Below are 17,672 nucleotides of genomic sequence, written 5' to 3' on the forward strand. Positions count from 1 at the left end.
ACATCATCTGGGTCCCTGAGGGACCAGAGGCCTGGCCACTGCTGAGTCCCTCAAGGGTCCCTGCGGGGTTTTGCTCACAACTCTGCAGTGAGGGCCATATGAGTGATTAGCAACCACTGCCGGGATTCCTGGGGGACACAGCCAGGGACCTGCAGCTTCAAAAGGTGTGAGGTCACTCCTCCGGCATTCATCTTAGCTGGGATGGGTGCCTGTGATCTCCTGACTAATAAAAACTGAAGGCATTATCCTGACCTGATTATTCTATTTTTTTAATCAGCATTTTAAAATTTATATTTATTTTTAAAATTTATTTTAATTGGAGGCTAATGACTACAATATTGTAGTGGTTTTGCTATACATCGACATGACTCAGCTATGGGTATGCATGTGTTCCCCATCCTGAACGCCCCTCCCACCTCCTTCCCCATCCCATCCCTCTGGGCCATCCCAGTGCACCAGCCCTGAGCACCCTGTTTCATGCATCGAAACTGGACTGGTGATCTGTTTCACATATGATAAGATACATGTTTCAATGCTATCCTCTCAAATCATCCCACCCTCACCTTCTCCTGCAGAGTTCAAAAGACTGTTCTATACATCTGTGTCTCTTTTGCTGTCTTGCATATAGGGTTATCGTTACCATCTTTCTAAATTCCATATATATGTGTTAGTATGCTGTATTGGTGTTTTTCTTTCTGGCTTACTTTACTCTGTATAATAGGCTCCAATTTCATCCATCTCATTAGAACTGATTCAAATGAATTCTTTTTAATGGCTGAGTAATATTCCATGGTGTATATGTACCATAGCTTTCTTATCTATTCGTCTGCTGATGGACATCTAGGTTGCTTCCATGTCCTAGCTATTGTAAACAGTGCTGCAGTGAACATTGGGGTACACGTGTCTCTTTCAGTTCTGGTTTCCTTGGTGTGTATGCCCAGCAGTGGGATTGCTGGGTCACATGGCAGTTCTAGTTCCAGTTTTTTAAGGAATCTCCACACCGTTCTCCATAGTGGCTGTACTGGTTTGCCTTCCCACCAACAGTGTAAGAGGGTTCCGTTTTCTCCACACCCTCTCCAGCATTTATTGCTTGTAGGCTTTTGGATAGCAGCCATTCTGACCGGCGTGAGATGGTAACTCATTGAGGTTTTGATTTGCATTTCTCTGATAATGAGTGATGTTGAGCATCTTTTCATGTGTTTGTTAGCCATCTGTATGTCTTCTTTGGAGAAATGTCTGTTTAGTTCTTTGGCCAATTTTTTGATTGGGTCGTTTATTTTTCTGGAATTGAGCTGCTGGAGTTGCTTGTATATTTTTGAGATTAATTCTTTGTCAGTTGCTTCATTTGCTATTATTTTCTCCCATTCTGAAGGCTATCTTTTCACCTTTCTTATAGTTTCCCCTCATTGTGCAAAAGCTTTAAAGTTTAATTACTAACCTGATTATTCTTTCTGCTTCTTTAGATATGTCAATGCTTTCAATTTCATCAGCCTGGAAAAACTCAAAACCTTTGAAGAATTCTCACCTAATGGCACCTCCCTGCTTGATGTAAGTAACAGAATTAACTTACTTGGCACACCCCGGGCAGCCCCCCATGCAAAGACAAACCCCAACTGTCCGGTTGCTCTAGGTCACCAGGGGCCGGTCATCAGTGGTAGCTGAGATTCCAGGGGAATGACAACAAGACATAGGACATACAGAGCTAATCTGAAAGTAGTTCCGTAGTCTGAAGATGACCCAGAACTCACCCCAGGGCCCAAGTCTTTGGCTGGGCATAACTCAGTCCCTTAGGAAACGTCCTTGGGTGTTTCTAAGCATCTTGGCTATCAGGGATGGAAGCCTGCTATCAGAGCATCAGAGGAACTCAAAGCTGTGCAAGGGGCAGGGCCTCCACTGAGATCCTGAAAGAATCTCCAAGACCTCCTGCTCCTTCCCACGAAGTTTCCAGAGCTGAGCAGCCACACTCCCACCCTGCCGCACAGAGAGAAGTGATCCACACAGCCCTGGCTAACAAGAGGCCTCAACTCACCTGTCCCTTTAAAGATCTGGACAAGGGGCTGAGAGATTAAGGAGAGGAGACAGAGAGCTGGACCAGAGCGTGGTCTCCAGGGACACAGCCACTGGATCCCAGGACCACCCACGCCCATAGAGCCATGACCCAAAAAAGGCCTGGAAAGCCTACTGTGGTGAGAAGGTGGTGACCTCAAATGCTGTGGTCACCACTGGAAAATGCCCAAACCCTTCAAACACACCAGATAGAGAGGAAAAAGATGATGTGAACATTAAAAAAAAAACAAACAAAAAAAACATTACAAATAAGATGTGACTACATGGGGTCGCAAAGAGTCGGACACGACTGAGTGACTGATCTGAACTGAACAAAGGCAAAGTGCTGGAAATGTTGCTTTGCTGCTTAGAATGCTGGTTTTAAGGCCAAGGAAATGGCACTGAACAAAACATGCAAGATTTCTTTGACCCTTAGCTCTCCCGACCCTGATGCACTGCGCCCTAGGGCAGCATCCTTGCTTAGGTTCCTCACTGATAGTCAAGGACACACACAGAGCCACGTAGGAGACCCAAAGGGTGGCAGGAACTACATGTGGGGTCCACTCACTGGAAATGCCACTTTGACAGTATAAGGAGGACCCTGTGTAAAACTCAGTGCTAAACATGACCCAATGAGGAAACGGAATTGCTGGAAACTGTAACTCAGTTCAGTTCAGTCACTCAGTCATGTCCGACTCTTGGCGACCCCAAGGACTACAGCACACCAGGCCTCCCTGTCTATCACCAACTCCCAGAGTTTACTCAAACTCATGTCCATTGAGTCGGTGATGCCATCCAACCATCTCATCCTCTGTCATCCCCTTCTCCTCCTGCCTTCAATCTTCCCCAGCATCAGGGTCTTTTCAAATGAGTCAGTTCTTTGCATCAGGTGGCCAAAGTATTGGAGTTTCAGCTTCAACATCAGTCCTTCCAATGAACATTCAGGACTGATCTCCTTTAGGATGGACTGGTTGGATCTCCTTGCAGTCCAAGGGACTCTCAAGTCTTCTCCAACACCACAGTTCAAAAGTATCAATTCTTTGGCACTCAACTTTCTTTATAGTCCAACTCTCACATCCATACACGACTACTGGAAAAACCATAGCCTTGACTAGACAGACCTTTGTTGGCAAAGTAATGTCTCTGCTTTTTAATACCCTGTCTCTAGGTTGGTCATAACTTTTCTTCCAAGAAGCGTCTTTTTATTTCTGACAAAATGTGGTCCACTGGAGAAGGAAATGGCAAACCACTTCAGTATTCCTGCCTTGAGAACCCCATGAACAGTATGAAAAGGCAAAAGGATAGGACTGAAAGATGAACTCCCCAGGTCAGTAGGTGCCTAGTATGCTACTGGAGATCAGTGGAGAAATAACTCCAGAAAGAATAAAGAGATGGAGCCAAAGCAAAAACAACACCCAGTTGTCGATGTGACTGGTGATGGAAGCAAGGTCTGATGCTGTAAAGAGCAATATTGTATAGGAACCTGGAATGTTAGGTCCATGAATCAAGTCAAATTGGAAGTGATCAAACAGGAGATGGCAAGAGTGAACATCAACATTTTAGGAATCAGCAAACTAAAGTGGACAGGAATGGGTGAATTTAACTCAGATGACCATTATATCTACTACTGTGGGCAAGAATCCCTTAGAAGAAATGGAGTAGCCATCATAGTCAACAGGAGTCCAGAATGCAGCACTTGGATGCAATCTCAAAAACGACAGAATGATCTCTGTTCATCTCCAAGGCAAACCATTCAATAGCACGGTAACTCAGGAGGGTCTCAAAACTTCATAGACTCTTCAGGAAAGAAAATTAAACTGTGTTTTTATTATTTCTCGCTCAGTTGTGTCTGTCTTTGTGACCCCAGTGAACTGTAGCCTGCCAGGCTCCTATGTCCATGGGGATGCTCCAGGCAAGAATCCTGGAGTGGGTTGCATTCCGTTTTCCAGGGGATCTTCCGGACCCAGGGATCAAACCTGGGTCTCCTGCATTGCAGGCAGATTCTTTATCACCTGAGTCACCAGGGAATCTTTACATATCACTGCCAAGTCATCAACATATTTATGCAATAGTTTGCATAAAATAGCATAAAACTTGACTACGAAAAATGCTCACCTGTTACCTGCAATTTTCCATTTTGATTATATTTGCTTTCTTCACCTGCAGGAAGAAGGGTCTCTGAGTCACTCGACATAGGGGCCTCTTGTAATTGACAAGGTTTAGACGGGCCAGTCAGAGAAGGCAATGGCACCCCACTCCAGTACTCTTGCCTGGAAAATCCCATGGATGGAGGAGACTGGTAGGCTGCAGTCCATGGGGTTGCAAAGAGTCAGACATAACTGAGTGACTTCACTTTCACTTTTCACTTTCATGCATTGGAGAAGGAAATGGCAACCCACTCCAGTGTTCTTGCCTGGAGAATCCCAGGGATGGAGGAGACTGGTGGGCTGCCGTCTCTGGGGTCGCACAGAGTCGGACACGACTGAAGCGACTAAGCAGCAGCAGCACACTGGCCAGTATGGAGAGAGTGCTCTGTCCTCACAGGCAGGGAGGCCAGATGCTGGAGTGACCTCAGACGTGCATCCCAATGTCAGGAGCCCCTCTGGCTCAAGCAGGAGCTCTAACTCTCCTTTCTTCCCTGCAGGACTACCAGCTGGATAGTGGCACCCTGCTGGCCTCCCCCTTGCTGAAGCGCTTCACCTGGGCAGAGAGCAAACCCAAGGCCTCACTGAAGTGAGTAAGAAAGCTGGGGGTGAGGGGTTTGCTCACTTTCTGGAGGGGCAAGAGGGACAATGCCCGGGAGGAGGGTTTCACGGCCATACTTGAGGGCTACTTGCCCTCCTAAACTATAGTGTCCAGGCCGTGCAGAAAGCTCTTTTCCCTGGAAGGACAGGAAAGAGGGCATAAAAGCAGACATATGGACACGGCTGGGGCGGGGGAGGAAGGAGAGAGTGGGAGGTATGGAGAGAGTAACGAGGAAACATACACTGCTGCTGCTAAGTCACTTAAGTCGTGTCGGACTCTGTGCGACCCCATAGACGGCAGCCCTGCAGGCTCCTCAGTCCCTGGGATTCTCCTAGCAAGAACACTGGAGTGGGTTGCCATTTCCTTCTTGGAAACATACATTACCATATATAAAATAGATAGCCAATGGGAATTTGCTATATGACTCCGGGAACTCACACCGCGGCTCTGTGACAACCCAGAGAGGTGGGATGGGGAGGGAGGTGGCAGGGATGTTCAAGTGGGAGGGGACATGAGTCAACCTATGGCTGATTCCTGTTGATGTTTGGTAGAAACCAACACAATCCTGTAAAGCAATTATCCTTCCATTAAAAATAAATAAATTTTTTAAAAAATCATTAAAAAAAAAAAAAAGAAAACAGAAAAAAGCGGACACCTGAGCACCACGCTCTGGAAAGGAAGAGTGGGATTTTAGAGAAGACAGAACATTCCAGCAAAGAAGGCAGTCCAAGCACATGAAGCACAGTCTTTCAGCTGAAAGGAGCCGGACGTCCTCAACTGTGAACAGTGTACAGTCTGGACCAGAGACCTGTCCGAGGGGGCGGGGAGAGAACGTACACCCAATACCCCCCGGGGAACCACAATGAGGGCACAAGAAGGGCCCCGGGACAGTCATCTAGTCCTAAGACGTGTCATCCTGAGACCCCAGCTCTTCCAAATGAAGGCTCGTTTCCTATTAGATCCCCCTCTCCTGCTTCTACCCAGCAGCCAGTGACAACACTGTCAGAACTACGAGGGCTCTCGCTGGACTCTGCACGGGCCCACTCCTCTCTGCCCAAGGATATCGCTGGACAGGGCAAGGCCCACCAGATCTGCCTTCCCTTCCCCGTTCAAACATCTGCTCTTGTCTCTCCCCACGCCCCCCATTCTGCCCCTCTTTTATCTCAATCAGGGATCTGCAGACTTCCCCCCCTCACCCCCCCAACCCCTGTCTTTGCATTTATTTAAACAGAGTTCCCAAAACACTTGGGAGAAGTTGGGCCTCCTTCAGTAAGCAAAGGACCCGAAAATAAGATTTAAAAAGTGAACAAAGGCTTCAGTTCCTCCACAACACAGGTGGAGTGCTCCCTTCTGTTTTCCTCAAACTCTCAGGCACCCCGTGTTTTCCATACAGTTGAAGAGCTAGGAGAACAAGAGTACTTTGGGAGTGGACCTGTTTAAAAAGGGAACCATGCCTAGTGAAGTCACGTGACTTTTTACATCTTTCATGATCAATACTTTTGGTGGAGTTGAAATGCTGTTTTCATTCTGCATTTGTGTAGTTTGGTGCTGTGTTCAGAGTTAAGCGTTTTCAGAAAAGTGTGTTCTGCATGTGTTTTTTTTACAGTCTAAATTCTGACTGCTGAGAAGTTTCTATTGTACGAAACTTCACTTAGATGGTTTTTTTTCCTGAATGCAGACCCATTCATAAGGGGCCAGTGACAACCGCTCACCTCTGCCGCTTATAAAAGCAGCTGATAGATGAGCAATAAAATGCAGCTGTGTCCAGTCAACCATACTCACAAGAGCTGGTGGCCTCGGCCAGGGAACACACGAAAATAAGCTTCACCTTATTAGTTATCAGGGCAATGCAAATCACATGAGACACCTCTTCACCAGCCCCAACCAGGATGGTTTGAACCAGGGACATCTTTCTAGAACTCTGGTCCTCACTAACCAGAGTCAGTGTTAGGGAGGACATGGAGAAATTAGAATGTTGGATGCTTGCTGGTGGAAACATGAAATACTGCAGCCACTTTGGAAAACAGTCTAAGTAGTTCCTCAGAAGGTTAGAGTTACTCTGTGAGCCAGCAATGCAACTCTGTAGGTATATATATACCCCACAGAAACGTATATGCAAATATTCATAGCAGCACTGTTCATAGGAACCAAAAGTAGAAACTCTAGTGTCTATCAGTTGGTGAATGGATAAATAAAATGCATATATCCATACAAGAGAATATTTGTCAATCAAAAGTACAAGGTACTGATAGGCAGCTACAACATAGATGAACCTTGAATTAAGTGAGAGGAGCCAGTTATATATGATTCCTTTTATATGAAATGCTCAGAATAGCCATCTATGAATATAATAAAAACCATTGACTTCTACACTTTAAATAGGTGAATTGTACAATATGTAAACATGTCAATAAAACTATTGTTTAAAAAAAAAAAAAACAAACCAAACAGGTGGCCACCTCACAGGCTAGTTTGCAGACCCCGATGTAAACCAAAGGGTGTCCACAGACACCTCTGGGCAGTGGGGCCCCAGCTCATCAACCACAGGGGACTGGAGGGCTGGGAATGCTCCCTGGCGAACACCCGCGCACCTGTGTCCTCTCCGTGGGCACCCAGGGACCCCGAGCCCAGTCCTGGGCAGGTCACGGGACACGGAGTGACGGCGCAGGGGCGGGGAAGCGGGGCCCACGTGTTCTTGTTTCCTGCCTTGAAACACTTCCAGACCTTTGTGGGAAAAAAATGAAAGCCATCCATTGCCTCCTCCACTCCGAGACCAACATACAGAACATGGCTCAAAGGCCGGGTGCGCCAATCCCGAGCCAAACAGCCAGCGGCGGTGGGGTTCTCACTCCCACCTGCACTGCTGAACCGTCAAACACGGAGGACCAGACCGGCTCCCGCCCCACACGGATCCAACCCAGAAGCCAGTCTTTTCGCCCTGACCCGCGAGCGACACACTGCCCGGAACTGAATGGAACTGAACTCTTCTCTCCTCTGGAGCACAAACTTGAGAGGGAGAAACTTACTAAGTTTCTGTAGCACGTCCTAGTGTCGCTCCAGATGGCTGCAACAACCTTGCACGAAGTCGTGGCTCAGAACGGGAGAAATGGATCCTCTTGCAGTTCCGGAGGCCGGACGTCCCAGAACGAGGTGTCGGCAGGGCTGCACCCCGACACGAGGACCCCTCCCCTTTAGCACATCCAGGCCAGCGCCTCCTCCAGCCCTGACGCCCCCGGCACTCCTCTGCGGCGTGGCCCCGCTCCTACTGCGGGCGCTGTGATGCCCCCGCCCGGACACGTGGGATTGCATTCAGGACCCACCTGGGTGATGCAGGCGGCGCCTCCTCTCAGGATCCTCTATTTTAATCACAGCTCTCTCCTTAGAAGATGCTGTTCACAGGTTTAGCATCTTTCAGCCAATCCCAGGTGCTAACCGACCCGCGGAGGGGAGCGCTGGACCCAAGCCTGGGAGCTGTTTTCCACCAGGAATTCTGGATTTGTTTTAACTAACCCCACCCTCTGCCCCCAGCCAGCGGACTGACCCCCAGCTGGTGGAGGAGAGGTCGTGGGCAGCTCCAGACACCCCAGCCTAGTTTGAGGTGGGACTCAACAGACATTCACTCTCGGATGGTTTTGAACAAGTGTTAGTCCGCCAGTCGACTCCAACTCTTTGCGATCTCATGGACTGTAGCCCACCAGGCTCCTGTGTCCATGGGATTTTCCAGGCAAGAATACTGGAGTGGGTTGCTATTTCCTTCTCCAAGGGGTCGTCATGAGTCTCAGGGATCGAACTCGGGCCTCCCACGTTGTAGGCAGATTCTTTACCACGGAAGCCACTGGTCTTGAACCAATGGCCCACTGAAGAGTGGACTTAAGTGTTTCCAAGAAATCCATTTTGTACAATTGATTTTTTTTTTCTTTCTTTTCTGTCTTTAGCTTGAGAGTAATCAGTAAGAGTAAGGAGTCGGGCCTTTCTGACCTCAGCAGACCCACGTTCTGCCATGCCAGCTGTGGGCACCTGAGCGCAGGCCACCGCAGGTTCACCTATGACCACTCGGAGCTGGAGAGGAAGATTTCCTGCTGCTCGCCTCCCCCCGACTACAACTCTGTGGTCCTGTACTCCACCCCACCAGTCTAAAGCCCGATTCTGCACAGCCGTCTTTCTAGAACCACATGTGTATTTATACCCCCCAGAAAACTAGCTTTTGCCAGTATTATGCATATAGAAATTGACACCTTTTCCTTTCCACAGGAGCCAGCTGCTTTTTTTGTGATTTTTTTTTTAATAGTGCTTTTGTCTTTTTTGACTAACAAGAATGTAACCCCAGATAGAGGAATAGTGACAAAGAGCGCCACTGCTGACCCTCGCAGGACTCAGCGGGGAGGAGAAATCCTGACCCCGCCCTGGACTTGCCTCTCCCCCTGACCCTGGAGACCCCAAGGCCTCCGGGCTCCAGGTGGCTCAGGACACACACTGTCACCTGTCACTGCAGCTCGGACTCTGCGGGCCAGCAAGGCCTGTGGTGTCAAAGGCGTGGTTCTGGGGTCTCCAGTAGGCTCTGTGTGTGTGTGTGGGGGGGGGGATGGGGAGAGGACACAGGGCAGAGGCGAGGAGGGGGACTGGAGCTGCACCTCGTGGGGAGGGAGTGGGTAGAGGACAATGCCACCCGGTCCACCTTGGAGAATCCATCCAGGGAGCAGACAGGACGGAGGGGTGATGGGAGGTTAAAAAAAAAAAAAAAGCCAAACATAATTTTTGGAACCATCAAGCAGATTGTAAAACCTTAGGTGGGCTCACCCCAGTGAGTCTGGTCTGTTATGTCACCTCTTAGGCTTAAAGCCATGTTTTCACAGATAACATCAGCTTCTATTTTGAGTATTCATATATAGTCCAGACACTTAACTCACTTCTTTGTTCTAACCTGTTTCAGTTAGTAATCAAAGGAAGCTGAGGAGAAGGGCAACAGTCTTGTGGAGGTTTTCTCTAGACCCAAACTAGAATAGATGGACAAAAAGGGAAGGCGGAGTGAAAACCCCCTCTGCACCAGACCAACTGCCTGAAACCGAGGGGACTGGAAGACAGGAAGTCAGCCACGTGTCCTTCTTATTCAGTGGGGACCCCAACTCTCATGCTCGTCTCCTGGACAGAAGAGCATTAACCAATGTCTATGAAGCACTTTATGCTCCTTGAGGAAAAAGGTGGTGTGTGATTTATGCAAGATGTTTCTAGAACTGGGACTCAGGATATTAGTTAATGAGCCGTCAGTAAGAGAAAAGCCTCTTTTCATCTACTTTGGGCCCTGCCTCGGGTCTGAGTTGTGACCGAAATAGGGACAGGGTACAAAAGGGCGCCCACTTCTCGGGGCCGAGAGGCCCTGGGTCTGCCACCATCTCTGCGCGATGCTGTGTGTTTAGGGTGTGTGCACCTTCTGGGGCCGGTCAGGGCCACAGGGAATCACTGCTCCTGGTGGAGAGGACGATGCTTCCCTTGATGCAGGTGATGTAACCCTAGAACCTGAGACAAAAGCGATAGATAGGCCTGGACATCCTGCCCTGGCTGGGGGGCCGGTGGGGGTGGGGGTGTGGCAGGAGGTCACAGTCTCGTTTCAAGGCTCTTGGTGTGAAGAGAGGGGAGAGTTGGCTTGTCCCCAGCCAGATAGCTGCTCTTGGGGTGGTGAGGAGAGGGGCCCTCTGCTGGAGGAGCCTCTGGCCAGTCTCCACCAAGAGCCGAGTCCAGACAGCATGGGACCAAGGACCAAAGACGGGGAGAGCCTTGCTCTTCCTCTTCTTTACAAGCGCAAGAGCACCTGTGACCACTGGCAAGAGTAGCAGTCAGGTAACCGGGAGGAGGTCAAACAGGCAAAATATTAGAAGCCTGAAATTGAGTCTCTGGTTTTTTCAAGTCAGTTAAAGATCCAGCAATTAGGGAAAACAAAAACCTTAGCTACACATATATGTCTTGATTTCAGTAATCCGTTCATCTTTAAGAGGCCTTAGTAATACCATCTTTCCAAAAGACAAAGAACCCTTTAGACTGTGTTAATCTGGCTTCCTCAGAGACTCTGTCCAGCAGTCCAGCTCCAGCTGGGGTCTCAACATAGAACAAAAACTGGAAAACGGGAGGAAAGACGGTCTCCAGTGGGAAAGGGCTTGTCACAGGTAGGTGCCCTGAAGCAGCACAGAAAATTAAATCACTAATGAATCAATGGTATTATTAGACCCATTTGTCAATTTTGACAAAAATGGTTGGCATGAGCAATTAGGGGGCAAGGACCCCCTTTCCAGGTCTTGTGAGATCACGTAACTGAGTATGGTGGGTGGGAGGGGACTGGAACCACGCACAAGCTTGTCTCTAGTTATTCTCAGAATGACGCTCAGACCTGAGGAGCAAGTGTGTTCAAAATCCTGATAAGGTTACCTTCGAATGTCAAACAGGAAAAAAACACTTGTCGGCCTCTTTTAACTGATTGAAGAAGGAGCGCGCCTTTGACTGACAGTGGTGGTAACTATATGTATATTTGTGTGTGTGTGTTGTGCAGAACTATTTAAGGAAACTGGAATTTTAAAGTTACTTTTATACAAACCAAGAATATATGCTGCAGATTATAAGTGAGACAGAATTTCATCCTACATCTCTAGTCACTATGAATGTATTTTGTATGTTATCTTCATATAATAAAATTAACTTACAAAAACACCCATATATTTTCGATTTTGTGTAAAAATGAAAAAAGGGGTCTTGGTTTTCTTGGGGCTGTTGAAGGGGGGACAAGCATTTTTGGAGGCCCCGTGAAATACCAATTGCTAAACCAGCACAAGAAAGAGACAGCAAATGCAGCTCAAGACAGGCACAGATCATCCATCAGCCCAGAAAGTGGCTGTATGAACAATCAAGGCATGCGAACAGTACAACAAAATCTAGAAAAATGGTACAGGTGAAGTTGTTTGCAAAACAGATACAGAGACACAAACATAGGGAAGAAATGTATGGACACCAAGGGGGGAAGGAGGGGTGGGGATGAGCTGTCTGATTGGGCCTGACATATACACAACATTGATACTACGTGTAAGAGGACTAATGAGAACCTACTGTAGAGCACGGGGGACTCTGCTCAGCACTCTGTGACGACCTCACCGGGAAGGACATCCATAAAAGAGACGTGTGTGCTGTGTGCAGAGTCACTCAGTCGTGTCTGACTCTCTGTGACCCCATGGACTGTATCCCACCAGGCTCCTCTGTCCATGGGCTTCTCCGGGCAAGAATACTGGAGTGGGTTGCCCTGCCCTCTCCAGAGGAAAAAGAGATATATGTATATATATAGCTGATTCACTTTGTTGTACAGCCGAAACTAACAGGACACAATAAAGCAACTACACCAATAAATTTTTTTTTAAAAAACTAAGGTGAACATGATCACAAGTAAAATGTACAGACTATGGGTGAGTGCTGGCTACAGATCAAAGTCCCCTCAATTAAAAATGAGGCAGGCTTTCCCAAACACTAATATTACCATAATGAAGAATGTATGTATTTGTAAAAGATACTTGCTCCTTGGAAGAAAAGTTATGACCAACCTAGACAGCATGTTTAAAAAGCAGAGACATGACTTTGCTAACAAAGGTGCATCTAGTCAAAAGCTATAGTTTTTCCAGTGGTCATGTATGGATGTGAGAGTTGGACTATAAAGAAAGCTGAGTGCCGAAGAACCGATTCTTTTGAACTGTGGTGTTGGAGAAGACTCTTGAGAGTCCCTTGGACTGCAAGGAGATCCAACCACTCCATCCTAAAGGAAATCAGTCCTGAATATTCATTGGAAGGACTGATGCTGAAGCTGAAACTTCAATACTTTGGCACCTGACGCAAAGAACTGACTCATTTGAAAAGACCCTGATCTGGGAAAGACTGAAGGCGGGAGGAGAAGGGGACAACAGAGGATGACATGGTTGGATGGCATCACTGACTCAATGGACATGAGTTTGAGTAAACTCCGGGAGTTGGTGATGGTCAGGGAGGCCTGGATGTGCTGCAGTCCATGGGGTCGCAGAGTTGGACACGACTTAGCAACTGAACTGAACTGTGTGTGTGTATTAGAGGTTGTGTGCAGGAAAGCATACAAAATAATTAGGCAAAAACCAGAGACACAAGAATTTCCGTAAGAAAAGGACACTAGCTAAGTACTCAACTTTGTTTTGTGGGTTACATCCTAGAAAGAGAAAAAAATTAGAGAATCACTAATAGACATAGAATAAGCAACCAACCACATTGTCTTAGAAAGACCTTACACCATCACCTTCCTAATAACACCATAAGCAAACCAGATTGGAGAAACATTTTCCGAGAAAACAAGCCTACTTTCTTTGGGATAAAAGCAAGAAAAGGGGATAAATGACTAATCTCAATTAGTTGAAGAGGGCAAGAAGCATTTTGAGAATCTGAAATCCTTTTAAAATATTACTGGTTTTCTTGACACAGAAGTCACTCATTTGGGCAAAAGATTTAAAGAATGCTCAAGGAATTGGTGTCATGTCATAGTTTAGAAGTTTTCTCATGACTTTAGAAATTTACAGTACATTTGGGAATAGTTTTTTTTTTTCCTTTCCTCCAGCAGAAGGATGGCCCAGGAAGGTTTATTGAACCCTTCAGTGTTAAACATGTTATCAGACTTTTGGTTTCCAAAGGCAAGGAAATATTTCAAAAATATCCTGGGTTCCAACACAGGAATGACTAGCCTTCTGTTTTTTGAACTCAAGATATCTAAGAGAAAACAAACCAAACCAAACCAACCTCCAAATCAATTAGAGGCCACAAAGAAGGCTCCATTTCTTGATCTGGGTGGGGTAGTAGGTGCAATCATTTTGTGACCACTCACTGAACTGTCTGCTTACTTGCAAACCTGTGTTTGTAAGCTATTCTTCAATAAAAGATATTCAAAAGGAAAAAAAAGATTGACTACCACTTTTCACAGAAGAAAAACCCATTTTAAAGAGTAAGGGCTTAGGGTCAGACTCTACATAGCAAGTGAATTTTCTGTGCCAGCAACTATTCCAAGTGCTGAAAAAAAAATGAGGAAAAGACATTTAATTTTCAGAACAACCCAACATGATAGGTACCATCAGTTTTGCCCTTCACGTTAACGGGAAAACTGAAGGAATCATGAGAACTTCAAAATCCCCTGGTCATATTTGCCCACCTACCAGCATCTGCACCCACACACTGACTCAAAACACCCACTGGTGCACTCGGCCCCCCCCAAACGCAACTCAAGGGCACTGGTGCCAGCACCTCACACAGCCCCCCCGCCCCGCCCACTCCCCCCTTTCCCACTGGACATGAACACGCTAGTGCCTCTCTCATCTTGCAAAACCAAACACCCTAACCCTAACCATCCCTACCTTCCCCTCCAGTTACCACCTCATTACTCCTCTTCACGACAAAATTCCTTGAAAGAGAGCTTATGCTTCCTGGTCCTTTTCCGCCCACTTGAGCCAAGCTTTCTCTCTCTCACTGAATGGAGCTGCTCTTGACAAGATTACCCACAATGCCATGTCACTAAATTCAATGGCCCTTTTCTGTCTCAATCTTTCTCATCAAGACCTTGATTTCTGAACTTGCCGGATCCCCGCCCCCCCCACCACCACCACCTCACAGGTCATTTCTGTCTTGTATTGGTTTCGTCTGATCTGTAGATAGTGTTCCAGGGAACCCAGGGCACTGCCCCAGACCTTTGTTCTTCTAAGCCCATACTAATTCTCTTCATGATCTCAACCAACCTCAAGGATTGCAATGATGTCTATGGGATAATGACATGCAAATTACACGTATCGACCAGATCTCTCCCCAAACTCTCAGGCACATGCTAAATTGATGACATGTGCTCTTGACACTGTGGCCAATCCAAGATAGCCTCAACACTCTCCCATCCCATGTGAACCTCAGCAGTGTTCTTGCCACTTCCCCACACAGTTCCTCTCCCCTGCAATCAGGGCTGGCTCTGCCAATTCTCCTGTAAGCAACAGAATGTGGCAGAAGTGACACTGCATGACTCTGAGGCTAACTTGGTGCTGTTTTAATTTGCTCAACCTGGCACCCAATCCACATCCTTTATGTTACTTAATCACATAATCACTCTTACCTCTTAACTACTATATGGCAGCTTCCCTGGTGGCTGCAATGCAGGAGACCAGGGTTCGAACCCTGGGTCAGGAAGATCCCCTGGAGAAGGAAATGGCAAGCCACTCCAGTATTCCTGCCTGGACAATCCCGTGGACAGAGGAGCCTGGTGGGCCAGTCCCTGGGGTCACAAAGAATCGGACACAACTGAGCAACAAGAACACAAATACTTGCTGTGGTCAGGATTCTGTTGGTTCCTAGCACAATGCCTGGCATTAACTCTTTACTGACTGGGGGCTTTTTGCAGAAACAGCTGTGGCAGACAATTTTTATTCTGACTAGGCCCAAAATTCATTGTTATTTCATTAACACTTTGCGGGTTATTGCATTCAATATATGAATACCTGACACACCTGTAAAGTCTTCTAATTTTCGTGAAACATTGTCTTCAACCTACTCTTCAGCAGAAGCAAAGGAGAATGCATCCCCCAGCACCGGCCAGTCTCATGTCCACTTTCCGTATCAGAATCAACCACTAAGGTTTTTTGTCTTTTTGTTGCTCTAATGTTCATATCATCTGAATCAGAACTACATTCTGAAGACACTAGGATATGTATCACTTGGCCTATCAGAGAAAGTATCTGTGTAAAGTTCACCAAAAAGCTTTTCACTCAAAATTTCTTGATGCACCATTTCTAAGAAGTTTCTGTTTATGATATACACAAGACTGGAACAAAAACCTAATGGAGCAACATGTGAATGATAACAATCCTAAGTTGTATAACGAATCCTGGATTGATTTCAAGCTCTGACAACTTCGCACAGTGTTAATTGCATCACTCTCTTCAAAAAAAAAAAGTATTGATACGTTTCTGGTCAGTAACGTCTGAGTAACAAAAGACATATTAATGCATCTTTAGTCAATAATGTGGTAACAAGCATTCAATAAAATACAAACAGGCCTCACAGTTACTGTGCTTTCTACAAACTGGAAGTTTGTGTAGCAACTTTGCGTCAAATTAAGTCTAAAGGCACTGTTTTTCAACAGCAGTTGCTCACTTCATGGCTCGTGTTGGTAATTCTCAGCGCTTCAAACTTTTTCATTCTTACTGTATTTGTTATAGTGATCAGGAATCTCTGCTGTTACTACTGCAAAAAGACTACAACTTGCTGAAGGCTCAGATGACGACCAGCAAGATTTTTAAATCAAGGTATATACATTTTTTTAGACATAATGCTATTGATGGTGTAAATATAACTTTATATGCCCGGGGAAACCAAAAAATTCATGCAACTCACTTTACTGCATTATTGCAGGGGTCTGAACCCACAGTCTCTCTGAAGTATGCTTATATTTAATGAACAAGTATCTAGTTTCACTGAGTATTAACATTCTGCCATATTTTCATTCTCTACCCTTATATGATGTTTCTGGAGGGTGTGGGGGGCAGGGCGCCTTCATCTACACAGTAGACTGAGTCTGAATCAATGATGAGCTAGGTGTCATTCCCTTCATGGAAATAGGTCCTCTTCCCTGAACTACACCATGTGCCATGTACTATTTAGAAATGTTTGGGTGTAACTATACATTCTGTAAATAACAAGTACTCATATCTGCATTTTTAGTGTCTAGAACAGGTCCAAGTTAAGCATTTAACAGATACTTAGTAAATAAATCTGCCACCATTTTACCCAAAGACCAAAAATTCCTCCAAAACACATATGAAATATTCAGCCTTTTAAGTCCTGATCATAAGACAAACATCCTCTTGTTAAATGCACTGGTACCAAAAAGGAAAAAAAAAAAAAAAGGACAATCTTCTCTCTGTAATTCTTTATTAAAAATACTGCTGTACACATAGAGACTGAAAACAGGATTAAAGATGAAATAACCCAGATAGGGGTCATGACATTAGAAATGAACACACTGGTGCTTTTCAGGGAAGTTGTTGACATCCAAATCACAGAACCGAGGTCGAAGGCAAAAACACAAAGGTGCCCTCAAACATATTTACAATGAGTAAACGCACGGACAGAACGGAAAGCAGGTACAGAGGCTGAACGGCGACGTCACATGATTCGGGGCTGTCCTTGCTGTGCTTCTATGTCTGTCCTGACAGGGAGGCGTGGGAAGCTCACATCCTTAATTTGAGTTCTCTCAGATAGTAAAATCTTCCTATGAATTAAAAAGACTAACTTTTAGACAACCTCTTAAGTGGGATTACACTATGGAAAAGAGGGCTCCCCCAAAAAACACCTAAGCAGAACTAATAAGAGTGCTATTGAAAACCATTCCCAATAAAAACTAAATGAAAAATAAATATAAAACAAAGCTTAAAAAAAAAAATACATTTACCTGACACCAACTGTTTTCTGGCTGACAATATTTACTCATGAAAACATATCTGTTGTCTACCTTTTATATTCAAACCAAGTCCTGAGGTTACTAGGGGCTGAAGCAAACTAGCATTTTATGACGCAAACACTCTTGGGTTTGTGATTTGAGCCTGCCTTGCAGAGGGAAGTTTGCTGGTCTGTACAGAATGAGAAAATCAAGCCCTATTTTACCCCTGCCCTTCCTTAGCTTTCACATAACATTGGTCCACAAATTAAATTTTCAAAAAGTTCCCAGACCCCGAAACTAAAATAGATGATCCCCTTTCATTTTCAAAGAAAACAATATTGGAAAAAATCTCCAGCCCGCTTATAAATTAAGCATTTCATATTTCTTCTAGAATACAAGTAGTTCTTTTTTGTACAAAAGAATTACA

The 17,672-nt window shown here is 45.8% G+C and overlaps 1 protein-coding gene across 2 annotated transcripts in view; it reads left to right on the forward strand.

Moving 5' to 3' along the window:
- FLT1 (fms related receptor tyrosine kinase 1) overlaps positions 1-11,487 on the forward strand; it is a 200,122-nt gene extending 188,635 nt beyond the window's left edge. For both annotated transcript variants that reach the window (XM_061133717.1, XM_061133718.1), the window contains exons 28-30: positions 1,464-1,548; positions 4,691-4,779; positions 8,727-11,487. In XM_061133717.1, coding sequence (XP_060989700.1) covers positions 1,464-1,548; positions 4,691-4,779; positions 8,727-8,928 — 376 coding nt within the window. In that variant the 3' untranslated portion in view covers positions 8,929-11,487. The remainder of the gene's footprint in view (positions 1-1,463; positions 1,549-4,690; positions 4,780-8,726) is intronic.
- The last annotated feature ends 6,185 nt before the right edge of the window (positions 11,488-17,672 follow it).

The sequence above is a fragment of the Dama dama genome, chromosome 30 (assembly GCF_033118175.1).
Source record: "Dama dama isolate Ldn47 chromosome 30, ASM3311817v1, whole genome shotgun sequence".
Classification (NCBI taxonomy): Eukaryota; Metazoa; Chordata; class Mammalia; order Artiodactyla; family Cervidae; genus Dama; species Dama dama.